Consider the following 20,797-nt stretch of genomic DNA (forward strand, 5'->3'; position numbering starts at 1 on the left):
AATCTCCAAGCCTTTGCCTATTACCCTAATTCCTCTTTAGTTATTTTCTCCCTCCCTACTCTGGCTAGTTATGAACTCTTCTTGATCTTCCTTAAAAAAGAAAGCCCTGTGAAATTGAAATCCTGATGGACTCATCATGTTTACTTATAAATTACTTTAAAGTGTCATTTCAATCTCTTCTTTGTATGAAGGTTGATATACTCAGATACCTTTGTAAAAGGAGTCTCTAACTTCTAGTTTAAAAAATGGAAAGGAGTCACCTTTGGCTTGCAGATTATTTACATCCTTGACTCATGTAGGCAAAGTATTTCTAAAGGATGAGAAAGAAGGTGAGAATATAATTCTGATAATTATCAGGACCAAAATGCAGAGAAGTTGTCAGGTGTATAATTTCTCCTTAGCCAAAAGTGTTTGATAGGGAAGTAAAATAGGTTGACTAGTATTTCAAACCTCAATAATTATTGTTTTAAAAGTTAAATATGAAGGAGTTTACTGGCTTCTAAGATCAAAATTGAGTGTAATTTCCACGAATAAACAAAGCTTTTTATTTTTTACCTTTTATATTATATTCCTCTGATTTTAGATAAGTGATAAAGATTTTTCAAAATTAAAAAAAACAAAAAAGTAAGAATAGACACTTGAAAGATATACCACACACATATTCCTATTTTGTTTAGAGTTTGTGCTTAAGAAACAAAATAGTAACTGTTTATTGAACTCCTACCATGACATGTCCCATACAAACCACTTACATATATTATCTAATATAATATTCTCAACATCCCCACAATTTAGTTTATTATCCCCATTTTGGAAACAAACTGGGACTCAAGGAAGTTAAAATTAAACTTACCCAGTTTAAGGAGTCAGGATTTATACCGAGATTTGTGTACCTCATGTTCATTACCCTACATTTTTTCCTGTGTTATAAAGTGATATAAACTCATCTATAGAACAAAATGTTAGAAAGCTCCATGAAAGAAAGTCTTTGTTCAGTAAGTCCTGGGCCAGTGATAAACTATTTCACAAACCTCTTGCATGTGACAGTATCTTATCACCTGTCAGTTGTCCCTCAAGAGTTAATCAAAAGTCACTTAAATGCTCTTTCATAGACATGACAGCTCTGGATACCTCAGGCCAAAGAGAACCAATCTCCCTAAGCAGCCATAGATGCCACTTTGGTTCTGTGGCAGCCTGGGATAGGCCTGGGCTCATTACCTATGACAGACTTCAGTATGCTTGTGACTAATAATAACAGGTCATTGAAAACTTTTTTAAAAGTGGATAAAATATATAGTCTGTTTTTCTTTTAAAAAATTAAACAGTAGATCCTTCCGAACTTTCTGGAATTGGTAAAATGGAGACAAGTAAATCTCGAGAAAGGAAACTCAGTGCTGGGGGAGGCGGGGAGGAGTGGGGGAGAAAGAAAACTCAGTGCAATATGGCATCAAAGCCAAAAGTTGCTGAAATTAAATCTACAGTAATAGTTTAGGGAACACATTAATTTTAATTATATATCATCAGTAATGCTAATATTAGCATCCGTAGGATTGAAAAAGCATGATATAATTTCAAAAGTTGTTGATAGGGGCTTCCCTGGTGACGCAGTGGTTGAGAGTCCACCTGCCAATGCAGAGGACACGGGTTCGTGCCCCGGTCCGGGAGGATCCCACATGCCGCGGAGCAGCTGGGCCCGTGAGCCATGGCCCCTGAGCCTGCGCGTCCGGAGCCTGTGCTCCGCAACGGGAGAGGCCACAACAGTGAGAGGCCCGCATACCGCAAAAAAAAAAAAAAGTTGTTGATAATATCGAGAAAGATTTTGTTAGCCAGGATTGCAAGCAGCAACAAGATTACATTAATACAGCAAGAAGCTAATACCAGGAATAAGATGACAAATTATTTGCTTACTGAAGAAAACATGCTTAAAGTGAGGTACACCAAAACCCAATTAATCAAAAGTTTATTTTTCAGGATTTGTCCCCCAAATTTCAATTAATAATATTTTTTTCTGGTAACACAAATTTACAAGAACTCTCCATCATGGGAAAATTTTGTTCCCTTGACATTGCTCCATATTTAAGTTAGCACTCATCTTCCATAGAATGTAAAAGACCAAGGGTATCATGAGAAAATTGAATCGAAGAATCAAAAACATTGTTATAACTATAGTTACTTACAACTTCCTCCGTGAAAACATTGCCTAGAACTTTTAGGGAAAATAACTGTTGGGCTAATTTCTCCTGCTGCCCTTCTCTAACCAATTCACTTGTTAGAGGTGTTCTTGAGCACAAAAGTAGCCAGGAGAAAGGAGAAACAGGTATGCATTATCAACTCCATTGTAAACCTGTGGTTGGTAAAAGTTACTGTCACAGAAAGGAGGGGAAAATGAGGAAGAAAATGATGTTGGTTTGGAGTCTCACTCTAGTTCTCTTTATAACAGATATTTAGCTTTCAAATAAAGAGATTCTTGTGACACAAGGCTTTTTAAAATTCAAATTTTTTACTCATATGGCAAAAGAAAAGAAGTATCTTGTATAAAATTAACTAGACAGAAGTATCTGGTATAAAAGTAACTGGACTTCATTATATGTTCAGTATTATGTCAATCTTAAAATGAGGAAATTCTCACTGAAATCTGTGGGAAAATGTCTCCTCATTGGGACCTTTCCAGAAATTCAGCTTATGAATTCATTTATGAAAAAGAAATATCCTGCCACATAGTAGAACAAAGCAGAGTAATCAGGAAGCTTACAAAATCTTCACACTCAGCTGTTCTGTATGAGCTTGGAAAATAAGTTTTTTGTAAGTAGAAGATTGCAAAGAAAATAAACAAGTTCATTTTTAAAGTTTCATTTTGAGTTGGCCACATGAGTCATGTTATATTTTCTATAATTCAAATGTTAAGCAAAGACATACTTAACTCTGTGAATATCTGCTAAGGGTTAAAAAATAAAAATAATGAGCAGCACTACAAAAATCACTTTATCAGAGTCAGAGGAAGACCTCCCAAGCAGTTAAGTGAAAGGAAAGTTTTGTGAAGAAGAGCAAAGTAATCTACCAGCACAAAGAATATAATCTGAATCAAGTCTCTATAAAAGCCAAGAGTACCTTAGTCCATCTGGGAGTGGACTTGAGACTCTGAATCTTCCCTTTGAGTGTTCTTTGTGACATAATATGATGAAGTATTTTATTTTGGAGTCCAGGTCAACCCAGAAGAAAAACAAATAATTTTGTCAATACCAATGTCTCATTGAAGTGAATTCTAAGTGACTTTGAACAAGATTTATGGCTGTGAGCAGTTTGTCATTTGTTCTCACCCATTTCCCACACTCTGTTACTCCTGATAAGATATGGCTTTCTCCTGTTTCTTAGGCTTAGGGACAACAGTGTAAGTGTAAACGTGCTCATCAACATCAGCGGGAGCTTATTCTTTTGAGAGCTTCCTGTACTTAAATAAATAGGTGTTCGCTGAGTATGAAGAAGAAAACTGGTGAAGTCTAAAGGAGCCTCCAGTATGAAAAAGTCACCCCTATTTGTCACTCCATTTGTATTATATTCACAGGCTCCTTTAATCTTGGTTTATCTGGTGCTTTTCCAACTATATTGACCTCAAGGAATGTGTAATATGAGTCCTATTTTCTAGGTCTGATGATGGAATTCAGGAGAAGCTAAATTGAAGACAGTTCAGGAAGTCTAGAAGTCATGCCCCACATCATCTAGCCATTAGGGCAAGAGGGACTAAATAGTGACTTACAAACCTGAGCTATTCTCTGGGATTCTGACATATGTTTCTGCTACTACTGCTGCTTCATCTCACCACAGTGACTACAGGCATATCCAGAGTAGAGATTTTAGCCAAAACTAGGAGAGTAGCCACCAGCCCTGTCATACATTCAGTATTCATCAACTGTGAACCTGTATTTTCCTCAGTGTTCTTAATTTCAGTTATTCTCTTTTTCTAGCAGCCCTCTAAATGCAGCTGTACTTTTTAAACCAGGGGTGTAATAATATTAAACCAATAATATCATTAGACTAGTAAAACTTTGTTGGGAAATAGTCATTGAAATTTTTACTTCCTTGGATACCTTTCCTAGACTTTTACAGTTTCTTTAATTTGTAATTCCTATTCTGCTTCCTACTATTGCCAGATTGTTTATTCTGACTCTATTAAGTCCCATTCCTCTTTAATTGCCCCAGTGCAGACTCCTGTGCTGGGTGCCAGATGGCAAGGCCCTTTAACTTTACACTGCAACCTGCGTAAAACCCATCTCCCCTACTTGGAAAACTCTCATTCACATCATCAGAATTTGCTGCTCCCCCAGTCTATACCTTGATGAAGGTAGGAATCAAATGTCCTTTGAAGTGTTTTTTTCTTATTTTAATTTTTGTAACTGTTTGGTATGTAGTCCTATTTTTCTTCAGCTCTCAATAAATTATAGGTCCATATATCAGTTTGTGCTTAGGATCATCCTGAAGATGATTGTCTTCCAGTAGAATAAAAAGTATATATAGATATGTGTGTATGTATGTATGTATGTATGCAGATACGCCTTTTACTTTTGAATTTACTAAAGCTGGTGATCTGTTTCTTTGTTTTATTCACTTAACAGGACAGCTTAAAGCTTTTCTATATCAGTACATCAAATTCACTCCCTTCTTTTTATCAGCAGCATAGTATTCTATGAAGTATTCACAATGTAGTCATAATTTATTTTACCATTTCTCTATAGATAGATATTTAGTTTTATTTTGTTCCAGATTTTTAATATTTCACATGATACTATAGTCAACTCTTTTGGACATTTTCTGTGTATTCTTAATTATTTCTTTAAGATAGATTCCTACAGTGTCCTTTCTGATTACAAGGGCATGGATATTTAGGATTTTGGTAGACACTCGTTTCAACCCTCTTTACACTCTTATCCACCATACATGGTAGGATCAATTTTTCCTCCTCCCACACACAAGATATTACCAATCTTTTAAATTTATGCTAATCTGTTGAGTGAAAAAAAATGTATTTCTTGCTTTAATTTGGGTATGCTTAATTAACAGTGAGACTGAGCAGTTTTTTTCCTATTTTTCATAAAACAGTGTTCTCCAGAAGGATTAAACAGCTAAAGGTAAAAATAAAATTTTAAAAATGCTTCAAGAAACTATAGGAAAATATATAATCAACCTAGGGATAAATCCATAAGATATGTTAATAATTTTTTACCACATTAAGAAAAAAGTGTGCATGTAAAAAGCATCAGGATATAGTTAAAAGGCAACTAACATACCAAGAGAAAACATTTGCTACACATTGCAAACAAATCATTAACACCTGTAATATATAAGGAGCTCCTACAAATTAGTAAGAAAAAGAGCCCAATAGAAAAATGAATACTTATTTTTAGAAGAAGAATCCTAAATGGTCAATAAATGAAAAAAATACTCAACCTGCTTTGTTATTTACTATTAACAATATAAAATGGCTGTCTTACTATGTCAATTACATATAAATGTTTTTGATTCTTTTAAACATTCTATGGATTATCTTTTTTTTTTTTTTTTTTTTTGCGGTACGCGGGCCTCTCACTGTTGCAGCCTCTCCCGTTGTGGAGCACAGGCTCCGGACACGCAGGCTCAGCGGCCATGGCTCACGGGCCCAGCCGCTCCGCGACATGTGGGATCTTCCTGGACCGGGGCACGAACCCGTGTCCCCTGCATCGGCAGGCGGACTCCCAACCACTGCGCCACTAGAGAAGCCCTGGATTATCATTTTTTATTTAAACATTAATCTGTTGATGGACATCTAAGGTGTTTTCTGCTTTTTGCTATGATAAACAGTTCTACAGTGAATTTGTGTGTGTGTGTGTGTGTTACATAGGCTTTATCAATTTTTTTAGTCTTGGCCTGATAGGTAGAAAATTCTACTTATTTTTAAAGATTTTTTCCTTTGATTATTGCTAAGATGTACTATCTCTTAATGTTTATATTTTAAACTATTTTATGCCATTTGTTTTTCTTTACTCATTATTTATTTTCTTCATTAAGTAGGTGCTTATTCTATCCTCAACCCATTTTTCTATTAGTATCTATATTGATTATACGAACTCTTTATATATTCATAATATCCTTTTCTGCCATACAAGTTTGAATACTTGATTTTCATAAATTGTTTTACTTATCATCCTTTTACTTGCCAGTTTTTTTACACATCATATTAATATTTCTATATCAATTTAATTCATGTCTGTTCATTATTTATTTAGCTACATCACTTATATCTGTTTTCTCCATTAGATCATTGTTCTCTCTCTAGATTGTATCATCTTCAAAATGAAGAATTATGTCTCCTCATATAGGTCTGGCACAGTATTATTTATTTGATAATAATGGCTTTTTCTTGATGATGGCTACATAGCTGAAACCTAGAAATAGACCCTCAGGTCCTGGCAGGTTACATAGTACCTACAAACTGATTATAGATCCTACCAGCAACAGACTTTTTGCCATCCTTTCACCAGACTTGACCATTATATTTGAAAGACAGAATAGTATGGTGTTACTATGGATCTACTATACATATTCTCACTGCTTTAAATTCACTGATCATATAAAAAGAGAAGAATGCACTACCTTAGTGTTTGATCTTTACCACATAGATCTAACGTCACGATCAATTGCTTTCAGTATTTTCTTTGAAATCACATAAAGGTTCATATGTGCCAAATTTCATAAGGATCACATGATAAGGTCAAGAAATACAAATTCCAAGGCAGAATTTATATGCCCGGTTCACATATGACAGTAATACTATGTAACCATATGTTGAATATAATACACAGTATGTAAATGCTATTCTTGAAAGCAATCCAATCAATAAAAACTAAAATAAATAACACTTTAATAACACATTTCAAATCAACTGAAAATGGAATAGATGGACTCTATGGCAAGAACATCCCTATAAAATTGACATTCAGAGGCCATTAAAACCCAGAGAGTAAAACAATCCTGAAACTAAAGAAAAACTGTGAATATTTAGAAGATTTTTAAAAGCCTACTGTATTGTATGCCAAGACACAGCAGTTGTTTTTATTTAAAGAGCTATTTCAATAAAAACTGTGGATTGCCAGGCATTAAAAAGCTAATTCCATTTGCCATCACCAATAGCTGAATGAAACCTTACAAAATATATACAATATTAACCTTAAAAAAAAGTTAAAATACACAGTATTTAATAGAAAAAGTCAAAACTGAAAAAAGTCAACTTTTAGTCATAATTGGAACTATTAAAAGATTGACCAATTTTATCATTTAAGAAGGTTATGGGAAAGCTACTGAAGTTAACTTCAAAAGCCTAGCAGTAAAAGTGATTGTAATGTCAGTAAAACTCTGAAACAGATCAAATAACCCCTAAGTAGTACTAATCCACTGCATCTTTGAACATGTATATGCCTCTTTTTAAGCTGAAAAGGTTGCCCTTTTTTTCTTCAACTTGTTTCCAACATCCCATTAAGAAAAAAAAAAAAATCTATTCAACTGTTAACAGTCAGCAGCTCAGAGTACAGAAACTTTACCTTCACTCAAAGATGATATGAGTTAAGATTTGAAATATCTTTTCCTCTTTGGCCTGGTTCTGGAAAACATGGTTTTGTCATTCTACCTGTAGAGAGAGAGCATCTCTTTCTTCATACAAGTATTTGTGCACTGTATGTATACAAACAAATGCATTAATGAAGGTTACATACAATATTTTAACCATTATTTTCCTCTTGCTTATCAGCTCAAACTCTTACACCAAAATTGATGTTTGTGTTGTAATTGACATCTTTAATTTTAATTTTGCCTCTTCAGATCCTGGTAAGACTTTGCCTGAAGCCCTTGATTACTGCACAGTTTGGTTGCAGACAGTACCTGGAGAAATAGACAGCAAAAGTGGTATTCCACCTTCACTTGTAATGCTACAAATTAAAGACTTTCTTAATGGACCAGGTAAGAAAGTCGTAATTCAAACCTTTTTTCGTATGAGTCTATTAACGTGTACATAGGGTCTGTTAACAATCTTGACATTCCTTGCCAGAAATGAGTAATTCATTTGTCTTCCAGACGTGTACTCTTCTCAGGCTGCCCATTCTAGAGATCAAAAGGCAAATATTAATATACATTAAAAATTACCTTTAGTCTGACAAAAAGTAGTTATCAATTAAAAAATAATTGACTGGAAGCCAAAGACTCAAGATTTTATTTCTACCTTTTCTACTAATCGTGGGACCTTAGGCAGTTATCTAATCTCCTGTGCCTCAGTTTCCTTACCTGTAAATGAAGAGAATAAAATAGATGATGGGTGGATAGATGGGTGGGTGGGTAGATGAATGGTTAGGTGGATAGGGTACATGACATACATACGTAAGATAATATACATAAGTAGATTGGATTAGATAGATAAATACACTTATTTCAAATGCTTAGCAAAGTGCTTGGGACATATTAACACTCAATTTTAAATAGGTAGATATAGATATCAAAAGATATTGAGTGCTTATTATGTCCCAGGTACTAAGTGCTTTACATACTTGTGTAAACCCAAGAAGTAGGCCCTATAATTATCCCTACTTTATGAATAAGGAAGCTAAGACTTAGAAAAATGAAGTAAATTGCCCAAGATCATAGTAGCAGAGGAGCCATTCAAACTCTGGTCTTTATGACTCCAAAGACCTAGATCACTTTTATACTGCACTAATTTTAGCATAACTAAAGATTTTTTTTCTTTCTTCTCCATTTCCTTCTCCTCCTCTTTCTTTTTCCTACTCTATTTCTTCTTCCTTCTCATGTTCCTCCTTCTCTTTCCTTTGTTACTCTTCCCTTACCTCCATGAGATCTTAGCTATTTATTTAACAGAAGTTACTACATTCAGTTTCCCTTTTGTTATCTTATATTTACAGTGCTGCAGAACCTGTTAGTCATTAAAAGAATACTGGTTTCTTCATTACGAATTTAAAACAATGGTGTTACACTGTCTTAAGATCTCTAGCAGTACTCTGCAAGGCATGTATTTTGATGATTGAAAACTATCCTTCTGTGGACCTGATTCAGTTTGTGTGCATGCTGGTGCACTTACGATCTATGACTACAGATAGGGAAGGTGGCCCATCATCACATCTGGAATAGAAAGAGCCTGAAACCACCTCAGTTGGCCCTTTCACTCTGGCTCAGTTCTTCTTAAGCATGTTTTTCCAGTGCTGGAATTTAAAAGGTATAGGAGGAATATGAAGAACTAGTTCTAATCATTAGTATCTAGCTGTGGTTTTAAAGACTCAAAGGAAGTAAAGAAGCTGATGATAAGGCTAAGGGAGTCATTAAAGTTGGAAGAATCCTTTGGGGTGAGCTGGATGATTGAAAGGAGTGTGAGTCCTCATACTTGGTTAGTGAGTGTGAAGTACCATATTTCACTGAATTCAAGCAACCATCAATTGTAGGAAAAAACATTTTGCATGCCACTAAGGAAAAAGAAAAAAATATCTGCTATTTAAGCTATGATACAGTGCTTTCTTACTGCATCAGTTGCAGGGCAAAAGACTGAACATGCTGGAATGAACGAAATAGGGTAAGAACATAAGGGTAGTTCATGGAGAAGTGACAGGGAAACTTGCGTCTACTTCTTTTTTCTCTCTTTTAGTGTCAGATTTCTTTTGCTTTCAGGCACAGTCTTTCACCTTTTGGCTAAAAAGTTCCCTTCTAGTTTACATTTGATGGATTTGTTTGTAAAAGGGATGGGATCTTCAAGTCAGTGATAAATTGTGTACCATATTTTCATGGCTACCAAATAAATTGAACTTTAAGAGAAATGTCAATGAACAAATGAAAAATTATATGTTTATCATTCTGTCATTCAATGTGACTATGTAGCAGAAGTGCGATTTTTACAATAGTTGTACTTTTGTATTTCTTATACTTCTTAAAACTGGAAACTACATATATGCCATTTCTAATTTTATGCCCATTCAATAATAGTGATAATATATCTGGAGATTCAAACTTTTAAATTAATGAATTGAAATAGTTATTTTACAGCCATGCTTCTCAAACTGGAGTGTGCATTTGAGCATCTCTGGGGAGCTGGTTAAATGCAAATGTGACTTAATAGGGATGAAATTCTACATTTCTAACAAGCTCCCAGGTGAAATGGGTACTGTTGGTCTGGGGATAACACATTTTGTACCAAGATTTTATTTGACTCATATATTAATTATATATATATATATATATATATATATATATATGACTTTCTTAATACCATCAATAACAATTACTGAGACTCAAAATGCAGATATTTTGGGGCACAGGAGAGGGGGATGATACAAACAATGATTAATGGTTTTTTAAATGGTACTTTTATTATGAAAAATCAAATACAATGTCCAATAAATGGTTTAAGTTCTTCAAAGTCTTAAAACATTTTAACGAAGAGCCCTTTTCTTTCATAAATTATTTGAGGGAAGATTACTTTGAATGATATGTCAGTTCTGTGGGATTCCACTAGAACATTAACCTAACAGCCTTGAACTACTCCAGAATTTACTACCTTAGACAAAAAATTCCTTAAACAATTTGTTATATAAAGTATGTAAGTAGATGTTATTACATAATTGTATTCTCTCACTATACAGCTACACTATATTAATTGAGAGATCAATAGGAATAACAGGACACAATAAAGCATTCCTTGCTGTAGGAATGTATTATTTTATAGATTTTTGGCAACTCAAGAAAAATATATTTTTCCAGATTTTACATAATAGTATATTAAGAGCAATATTATTTATGCTAAGACTGGGGGAACAAACTTCAGCTTTATAATATTCCCCAATACTATCCTCTTCCCTTAAAAAATAAAAAGGCCTTTTTTTAATATTGAAAATAATGCTTCTAAGTTTTATGCAGTATTATCGTTAAGCATCTTTTGATACCAAAAGATTGTTTGTTTTATTGTTTAGTTTAATCTATATGCACATCTCATTTAAGTATCATTCCCAAAGAATGCTTTATGCTACAATGCTACATCTCTAAAATAGTATATTTTTGTTTCTTCTTTTCTTGCTCTTGAATTAAGGTTTCAGTAACAAAGAAGTTATGACACTGAAGAGTAGAGGAAATACTGATTATAACTACCCAACCTTAAATTTTCTTCATAAAGGTGCAAACTTAACAGCTTTTGAATTCATCCTGTCGGATGTTTTTTCCAGGGATTATTTTATCTAAACAAGGTGGTGCATATGCTGCTCTTTAGCATCTGTTTTTGGAAAAAATACTTCAGTGTTCTTGAGTATTCCCTGATTTCCTCTGTTCACTTAATAGTACCTTAGAGCAAATGGTAGGTCCCAACTTCTACATCAAAAACCCCTTCAAAGCTCTCCCAACTCCGACCTCCTTCCTTCAGAGGCAACAACTGTACTACCCATTAGCAAGGTCAGTGGCTTGGAGAAACCTGGAAAACAGCAGCTACCAGAAACCCAGCAGAACAATATCTCCAGCAGGTGATAGATTAGTTGGAACAAATTGGAACCATTGCAGTGCAGCAATCCTGGTTTCTTTCAAGCTGTTTTTTAAATGTCGTCATTTTAATACACAATCTAAGCCCGCGGAACAGTCCACAGCAGGTTAATTTGAATCATATGATGTGTCACTGCCCTCAGCTGACATGAGCTCTATTCCATGTGTGAAGCCATAATAAATCCATTCCCAACCGAGGAAAATTCCCCGTGAGAAGGTGAACTAATCCAGGCCTCACACTGGCATGCTAGCCCGCCATAATTGAAAGCAGGGCCACCTGTTCCCAGCACAGTTAGCCGATAGAGAAAAAAATTACCATTAGATCAGATATGTCTTCTATTGAAAACTAATTCATACTTCTTGCAAATTCAAATTCAGCTGTGAACTGCTTAGTATGACATCATACAGAAACTTAGGAATGTGCCCACTTGATCCCAGTTTTGTTAACTATAGGATTTCTTAACTTTGAAATGAATTTTTTTTTTTTTAATTTAATGAGAGCTGACACATGAGAAGAAGAACTGGGAAGGGTGCAGATTTTTCTAATTAACTCAGGGTCATTTACAAAAATATTTGAGCTCCCTGGTATTTTTTTCATTGTTTCTTTGCAGACATATTTTTGAACACTGTCACTGTAGCCATGAAATGACATTTAAAGGACAACAAAGAAAAAATATGCCAAATTAGGAGAACATTTCCACATCATTTATGTTTTGTTGTAAATTAATTAGCATACCACAATCTTCGTATAATTTTAATTATATCAAACACAAAGTTATGACTGTAATTTCCTATTTCTTTTATTTTAGTATACCTGGTGTCTCTAGTTGAAACACCTATCCACTGATAGTTTTTCTCTTAATAAAATCATTTATTTAGTCTCTTCTTGTTTAACCTGTTCAGTAATTTACCTATGTAGTTTTCAGTTTTTCTGATTTCATTCTAGCTTTGGATTGGTTTCATTTAATTTTTGTTTGAAAATTTTATTTGACTTTTAACTGATTATAACCCATTTTGAGTATAGTTTTCTTCTTATATTTTGTGAATTAACTAAGTGTTTTATAGGTTGCAATGATTGTAATTTTTTCTTTAAAAAAATCCTAAACATCCTAGAATATTCCATTTCCACAAGCCTCTTTGATTTGAATGAAAATATATACTTAAATAATGTGAAATATTACTTTAAAAACTTCTCAGATACAGTAGCACACTATTCAAATAGGTTTGTTTATATGAATATAAAGTAGAAATTTTAAGTTTACCCCCAATTTTGTGTATTTTTGAAACATTTTTACTTTTCTTGATGAAATCTGCTTTTATGTTCTGTTATTACTGAATTCATTACTCATGACATATGTCGTCCAGACATATGTAGAAGATGACTGATTCAGGGGAATTAAGATACCTGAAAAAGACACAAATAGCCCCCTTTTTCTGGAGTAGAAAATGAAGAATAAGTAATATGATTTTTAAATACAAGAAGATTCGAGGTGAAAGGAAGCATCTTAAAAGCTAATTTTAATTAATTTATTCCTTTTAATGTAACCCTGATAGTTAACCCTTTGCCTCTTTTCTCTTTCCAGAAATAGAGCCAAGGTCCATACCCTAATGACTGGAGTCCTATCTCTATCTTAATTCAGTTTTACAGCCATACTAGCAGGCTATCTTCTACACTTAAGAAATGTAAACTAGTTAATAAAACTGTAAGAACCTTGACTTTTGCATTTCCTGAGGTTTATGGGTTCCAATTTGCAGTGTCAGCATTGCATTATCATAGTTTATTTTCCCCATGATTTATCAAAATAAAACAGTAAACTTGAAGTCAGGATGTCAAATAGAGAGTGGACCAATAATTTTATTTTATTATTTAATTTTAAAAAATTGAAGTAGAGTTGATTTACAATATTGTGTTAATTTCAGGTGAACAGCTTAGTGATTCCGTTTTTTTGCAGATTGTATTCCATTTTAGGTTATTACAAGATATTGGGTATATTTCCCTGTGCTATACACTAAATCCTTGTTGATTATCTATTTTATGTGTAGTAGTTTGTACCTGTTAGTCCCATATTCCTAATTTGTCCCTTTCCCTCTCTCTCTCCCCTTTGGTAACTAGAAGTTTGTTTTCTATGTCTGTGAGTCTGTTTCTGTTTTGTATATACATTCATTTGTATTATTTTTTTAGATTCCACATGTAAGTGATATCATTCAGTTTTTGTCTTTCTCTGTCTGACTTATTTCACTAAGCATAATATTGTCTAGGTCTATCCACGTTGCTGCAAATGGCAATATTTCATTCTTTTTTATAGCTGAATAGTATTCCATTATATATATATGCACCACATCATCTTAAGCCAATAGTCTGTTGATGAGCACTTGGGTTGTTTCCATGTCTTGGCTACTGTAAATGGTGCTGCTATGAACATTGAGGTGCATGTATCTTTTTGAATTAGAGTTTTCATTTTTTCTGGATATATACCCAGGAGTAAAATTGCTGGATCATATGACAGTTCTATTTTTAGTTTTTTGAGGAACTTCCATACCGTTTTCCATAGTGGCTGCGCCAATTTACATTCCCATTAGCCATGTATGAGGGTTCCCTTTTCTCCACATCCTCTCCAGCATTTGTCATATATAGCCTTTTTGATGATAGCCAGTCTGACCAGTGTGATGTGATACCTCGTTGTGATTTTGATTTGCATTCATCTAATAATTAGTGATGTTGAGTATCTTTTCATGTGCCTGTTAGCCATCTGTATGTCTTCTTTGGAAAAATACCTATTCAGGTCTTTTGCCCATTTTTTGATTGGGTTGTATGAGTTGTTGAGTACAACAACTTGATATTGAGTTGTATGAGTTATTTGTATATTTTAGATATTAACCTCTTGTCAGTTGCCTCATTTGCAAATATTTTCTTCCATTCCGTAGGTTGTCTTTTCATTTTGTTGATGGTTCCTTTGCTGTGAAAAAGCTTTTAAGTTTGATTAGATCCCATTTGTTTATTTTTGCTTTTATTTCTTTTGCCTTGGGAGACTGATCTAAGAAATTATTGCTACGATTTATGTCAGAAAATGTTTCACCTATGTTCTTTTCTAGGAGTTTTATGGTGTCATGTCTTACATTCAGGTCTTTAAACCATTTTGTGTTTATTTTTGTATGTGGTGTGAGGGAATGTTCTAATTTCATTGTTTTACATGAAGCTGTCCACCTTTCCCAGCACCTCTTGTTGAAGAAACTGTCTTTTCTCCATTGTATGTTCTTGCCTCCTTTGTCATAAATTAATTGACTGTAGATTTATGGGTTTATTTCTGGGCTCTCTATTCCATTCCATTGATCTATGTGTCTGTTTTTGTGCCAATATGATGCTGTTTTGATTACTGTAGATTTGTAGTATAGTCTAAAGTCTAGAAGGGTTATACCTCCAGCTCTGTTCTTTTTTCTCAGAATTGTTTTGGCAATTCTGGGTCTTTTGTGGTTCCATGTAAATTTTAGGATTATTTATTCTAGTTCTGTGAAAAAATGTCATGGGTGATTTGATAGGGATTGCAGTTAGTCTGTAGATTCCTTTGGGTAGTATGGCCATTTTAACAATATTAATTCTTCCAATCCAAGAGCATGGGATATCTTTCCATTTTGCTGAATCATCTTCAGTTTCCTTAATCAGTGTTTTATAGTTTTCAGCGTATATGTCTTTCACCTCCTTGGTTATGCTTATTCCTAGAGTTTTGTGGGTGTTTTTGGATGCAGTTTTAGATAGTTTTTTTTTTTTAACTTCCTCTTTCTGATACTTCATTACTAGTGTATAGAAATGGAACAGATTTTTGTATATTAATCTTGTATTCTGCAACCTTGCTGAATTCATTTATTAGTTATAATAGTTTTTGGGTGGAGACTTTAAGGTTCTCTGTATAGAGCACCATGTCATCTGCAAATAGTGACAGTTTTACCTCCTCCCTTCCAATTTGGATACCTCTTATTTTTTTTTTTCTTTTCGTATTGCTGTGGCTAGGACTTCCAATACTATGTTAAATAGAAGCAGTGAGAGTGGGTATCCTTGTCTTGTTCCAGAATTTAGCAAGAAGTCTTTCAATTTTCCACCATTGAGTATTATGTTGGCTGTGGGTTTGTCATAAATGGCATTTATTATGTTGAGATGTGTTCCCTCTGTACCCACTTTGATGAGATTTTTTCATCATGAATGGATGTTGAATTTTGTCTTGAGCCTTCTATTCTTTGTATAGACAATGATGTCAGCTATCTCTTTTATGCCTACAATTTCCAAATGCCTAGTTCTAGTTTTGATTTATTATGCAACACCAGGACTATTTCTTCATCTGCCTATGAAATGTGTTTAGTTATTTAAAATTTAGCATGTTCACATTAAGTCAAACCATTTTTCTTTCCTCTTCTTTTTCACTCCTTCTCTCAGTATGGTTTTCAAATTTCTTTACATTTGCTAGTGATAGCAACATTCTTCCACTCGTGTCTTCTCACAATTTTACTGTCACCTTCAATTCATCTTTTTTTTTTATTCCAAGTCTTTTTAGTTTTTCCTTTGAAATGGTCCTCCATTATGCCTGCTATCTCCCTAGTGGGTCTGGGCCCTCACTACTTCTTCAGTCTGTTTGCTGGCAGCCCTAATTTCAGATTCTCCTTTTACTCAATAATTTTCTCCCCTCTGCTCTTGCTAGATTAGCCTGCTCTGCAAACTCATATGAATCTTGACCACCCACCTCCCTCAGTTAATCAAATCATAACTCTTCTCAGAGCTCAAGACTCTGTAATCTGGTGTCATCTCAACAATTCAGGTTTACTGTCACTAAGAAGGTAATTCTGAGATTGTTTTGCTTCTTTGAACCTCAGTATTTTCTTCTGTAACATAAGAGAGTTTTCCTAAGATTCCTCCAAATTCTAAAATGATGGCTGTAATCCCCAGTGGAACTCTTCATTTATTTTTCACAACAAGCATTTATGAGCAATTATGATATTTCAAGTATTGTTCTAAATATTGGAAATACAGTGGTAAGCAAAAGATACACAATCACTTCTCTCAAGAAATGCACACCATGTAGTAGAAAAGACAGGCTTTGATTACCAAGTAGTCACACTGAATAATATATAATTACAACCTAATATAAGTGTCATGAACTTCTATGGATTTATAAAAGAGTGGAGATTTAGGGAAGCTTCTCTGAGCTGAGTTCAGACATTTGAATGAAAAGGAGTTAACCAAAGACATGGAGGGGAGGGCATCTTTCTGACAGAATGTATGCCGAAGACCCTGTGGGGAAGGGAATCATGGCACACTGAAGGAAATGAAGAAAGGGTAGAGGGAGGGAACAGTAGGAGGAAATGAGGCTGTAGAGAGAGACAGGGGCCAGGCCTTGTTGGCCATAATAAAGGATTTGGGAGGTTTTATCTTTAGAGCACTGGGAAACCATTGAAGAACTTTAAGCTGGACATGTATGTGATGGGGGAGAGAAGAGGTATGTGTGTTTATTGATGTGGTTATATTTGCATTTTGAAAAGATGATTCTAGTTGCACAATGGAGAATAGATAAGAAGAGCTAGAGTAGGGGCAGGCAACCAATTAGGAGAATATTGCAGTAGTACTAGTGAGAGATAATGGTAAGTTGGATCAAGGAATGGTAATAGACATGGAGAAAAGTGAAAGATTTGGTAGATATTAGGGAGCGAAAATCCATAGACTGGTAATGGAATAGAGGGGATGGAGGGTAAGAGAAATTAAGCATGACTTATGGGTTCCTGGCTGATCTAACTGAATGAATATGGTGCTGTGGACTGAATTGTGTCCCCACAAAATTCATATGTTGAAGCTCTAGTCCCCACTGTGATGGGGCCTTTGGGAGATAATTACATTTAGATGAGGTCATGAGGATTGGACCCTCATGGTGGGATTAGTGCACCAGAGAGCTTGCTGTCTTTCTCTCTTTCTCTCTCTCTTCCATGTGAGGACACAGTGATAAAGCAGCCATGCAATACAGGAAGACAGTCTTCAGCAGAAACCAACCTCAGCTCATTCCCCGATCTCAGAATTTCAGCTCTAAACTGTGAGAAAATAAATTTCTGTTGTTTAAGTCTCGCAGTTTGTGGTATTTTGGTATGGTATCCCAAGCTGGTGGTAATCCTATTTACTGATATAGAAAATGCTTGAAAAGAGCTATATTTTGTTTGTTTGTTATGTGTATGAGAGTAGGGGAGATCATGAGTTTTGCCTTGGGTATGCTGAGTTTGTGGTAATTGTACTTACATATCTGGAGTTCACAAGAAAGACTAAGACTAGTGATAAAGGATTGGATGTTTTGGAGTTTGGGGGATATAGGTGCTAATTCAAGCCACAGGCCTGGTTGAAAATACTCAGAGAAAAAGTAGAGAGGAAGTAGAGAAAAGAGCCTAAGACTTCATATTGAAGAAGTCCAATCAGTATTCAACTGTCTAAGAGGAAAAGGAGGAGACTTGAAAGGAAACTGAGGGCTAAGAGGAAAATTTGGAGAGTGTTATATCAAAGAAGCCAAGGGAAAAGATGTCAAGTAGTGATACAAGATACAGAAAGATGAGAAATTGAAAATAGCTAATGGATTTATAGACATGTGACTACAAATATTATCCCTTCACCCCATTGGATTAACTTGGATGGACCCTAGTCTAGAATGCATTGAGGAGTGGAAGCAGAGAGTATAACTCTTCCAAGAAGTTTGGTTGTGAAGAAGAATAATAAGGATAGAATATGAAGGGGCATTTTGTTTCGTTTGGGTTTTTCCTTTTTAAAAAATTGTCCAAAGGAGACTTCCCTGGTGGTGCAGTAGTTAAGAATCCACCTGCCAATGCAGAGGACACGGATTCAAGCCCTGGTCCAGGAATATCCCACATCCCGCAGAGCAACTAAGCCTGTGTGCCACCAACTACTGAGCCTGTTCTCTAGAGCCTGCAAGCCACAACTACTGAGCCCATGCACCGCAACTGCTGAAGCCCATGCGCCTAGAGCCCGTGCTCCACAAAAAGAGAAGCCACCGCAATGAGAAGCCCGTGCACCGCAGCAAAGAGTAGCCCCCGCTCGCCGCAACTAGAGAAAGCCCACGTGCAGCAACGAAGACCCAGCACAGCCAAAAATAAATAAATAAATTTATCCCCCCAAAATTGAAGTATAGTTGATGTACAACATTATATAAGTTACAGGTGTACAATATGGTGATTCACAATTTTTAAAGGTTATACTCCATTTATAGTTTTTATAAATGAAGGGGCATTTTGTATCTTGGTTTTGGGTTTTATTTTTATGATGAAAGAGACTTGAATTTTCTCATGTTTAAATATCAGCCAGAAGAATCCAGCTGAGAGAAGAATTGGATAAACTAAAAAGAAAAAAGATAAAGGTGTGTTCCTTAGAAAGAATGAAGGAGAAGAATCCAATATACATATGAAAGAACTGGTGTTACCTAACAAATTAAGGAAGGAAAGGAAAATGGCATATGCAGGTAGTTTTTCAGTTTGGTAGCAGGAAATTGGAGGAAGTTTAATGGCTTTAACTTTCTCCTTGAAGCTAGAAGCAAAGTCATCTGTTGAAGTTGAAGAGAAGAGAGAGAGAAGAGAGATGATTTCAATGGTTTGAAATCATCCTCCAATATGATTTCTTCATATGCTATAGTCATTCTCAATCTCTATGCCTTTTTAAAACTTTTTATTATGGAAAATTTTAAATATATATGAAAGTAAACTGAATAGTATATAGAACCTCCTGCTTAAACAATTGTCAACTTACGGCCAATATATTGTTTCTTATATACCCCTATCTACTTCCTCACCTTCTGTGTTATTTTGAAGCAAATCCCATATCACCTGTAATATATCACCTGTAATATTTCTGTTTGTATCTATAAAGATAAGAACTTTTAAAAACATAACTGCAATGCTTATCAAACCTAAAGAGAATAATTCTTCAATATCATCAAATTTCTAATTATCTCATGAATATCGTAGTGCATGTGGGTGTTTGTGTGCACGTATGGTTTTTGGGGTTTTTTGTTTTTTTTTTTTTTAAACCTGGAGCCAGATAAGGTCTATGCATGGCTATTGGTTATGTCTTTCAAATTTCTTTTAATCACTAGGTTTCCTCCTCTCTTTTTCATCTCTTGCAATTTATTTATTTATTTATTTTATTGAGGTATAGTTGATATTCAGTGTTTCAGATATACAGCAAAGTGATTCAGTTATATATATATATTTTTTTAATATATTCTTTTTTCAGATTTTTTTCCATTATAGGTTATTACAAGATACTGAATATATCAATAGTTCCCTGTGCTATACAGTAGGTCCTCATTGTTTATCTATTTTATCTATAGTAGTGTGTATCAGTTAATCCAAATTCCCAATTTATCCCCCCACTACTTTCCCCTTTGATAACCACAAGTTTGTTTTCTAGGTCTGAGTCTATTTCTGTTTTGTAAATAAGTTCATTTCTATAATTCTTTTTAGATTCCACATATAAGTAATATCATATGATATTTGTCTTTGTCTGACTTACTTCACTTAATATGATCATCTCTAGCTCCATCCATGTTTCTGCAAATGGCATTGTTTCACTGATTTTTATGGCTGAGTAATATTCCATTGTGTATGTAGTATATATTTATATACCACATCTTCTTTATCCATTTATCTGTCCATGGACATTTAGGTTGCCTCCATGTCTTGGCTATTGTAAATAGTGCTGCTGTGAACATTGGGATGCATGTATCTTTTTGAATTAGAGTTTTCATCTTTTCTGTATATATGCTCAGGAGTGGGATTGCTGGATCATATGGTAACTATTTTTAGGTTTTTAGGAACCTCCATCCTGTTCTCCATAGTAGCTGCACCAATTTACATTCCCACCAGCAATGTAGGAGGGTCACCTTTTCTTCACACCCTCTCCAGCATTTATTATTTGTAGACTTTTTGATGATGGCTATCCTGAGTGGTGTGAGGTGGTACCTCGTTGTAGTTTTGATTTGCATTTCTCTGATAATTAGCAATATTGAGCATCTTTTCATGTGCTTGTCAGCCACCTGTATGCCTTCTTTGGAGAAATGTCTATTTAGGTCTTCTGCCTATTTTTTGATTGGGTTTGTTTGTTGTTGTTGTTTTTGATACTGAGCTGTATGAGCTGTTTGTATATTTTGGAAGTTAAGCCCTTATTGGTCACATTGTCTGCAAATATTTTCTCCCATTCCATGGGTTGTTTTTTTCATTTTGTTTA

At 34.7% G+C, this 20,797-nt stretch overlaps 1 protein-coding gene across 10 annotated transcripts in view; it reads left to right on the forward strand.

Annotated features, from left to right (window-relative positions):
• Positions 1 to 20,797, forward strand: part of VPS13B (vacuolar protein sorting 13 homolog B) — an 831,417-nt gene that overhangs the window by 600,656 nt on the left and 209,964 nt on the right. For all 10 annotated transcript variants that reach the window (XM_032610621.1, XM_032610615.1, XM_032610620.1 and 7 more), the window contains one exon: positions 7,846 to 7,983. In XM_032610621.1, coding sequence (XP_032466512.1) covers positions 7,846 to 7,983 — 138 coding nt within the window. The remainder of the gene's footprint in view (positions 1 to 7,845; positions 7,984 to 20,797) is intronic.

Source organism: Phocoena sinus, chromosome 17 (genome assembly GCF_008692025.1).
Source record: "Phocoena sinus isolate mPhoSin1 chromosome 17, mPhoSin1.pri, whole genome shotgun sequence".
Lineage (NCBI taxonomy): Eukaryota > Metazoa > Chordata > Mammalia > Artiodactyla > Phocoenidae > Phocoena > Phocoena sinus.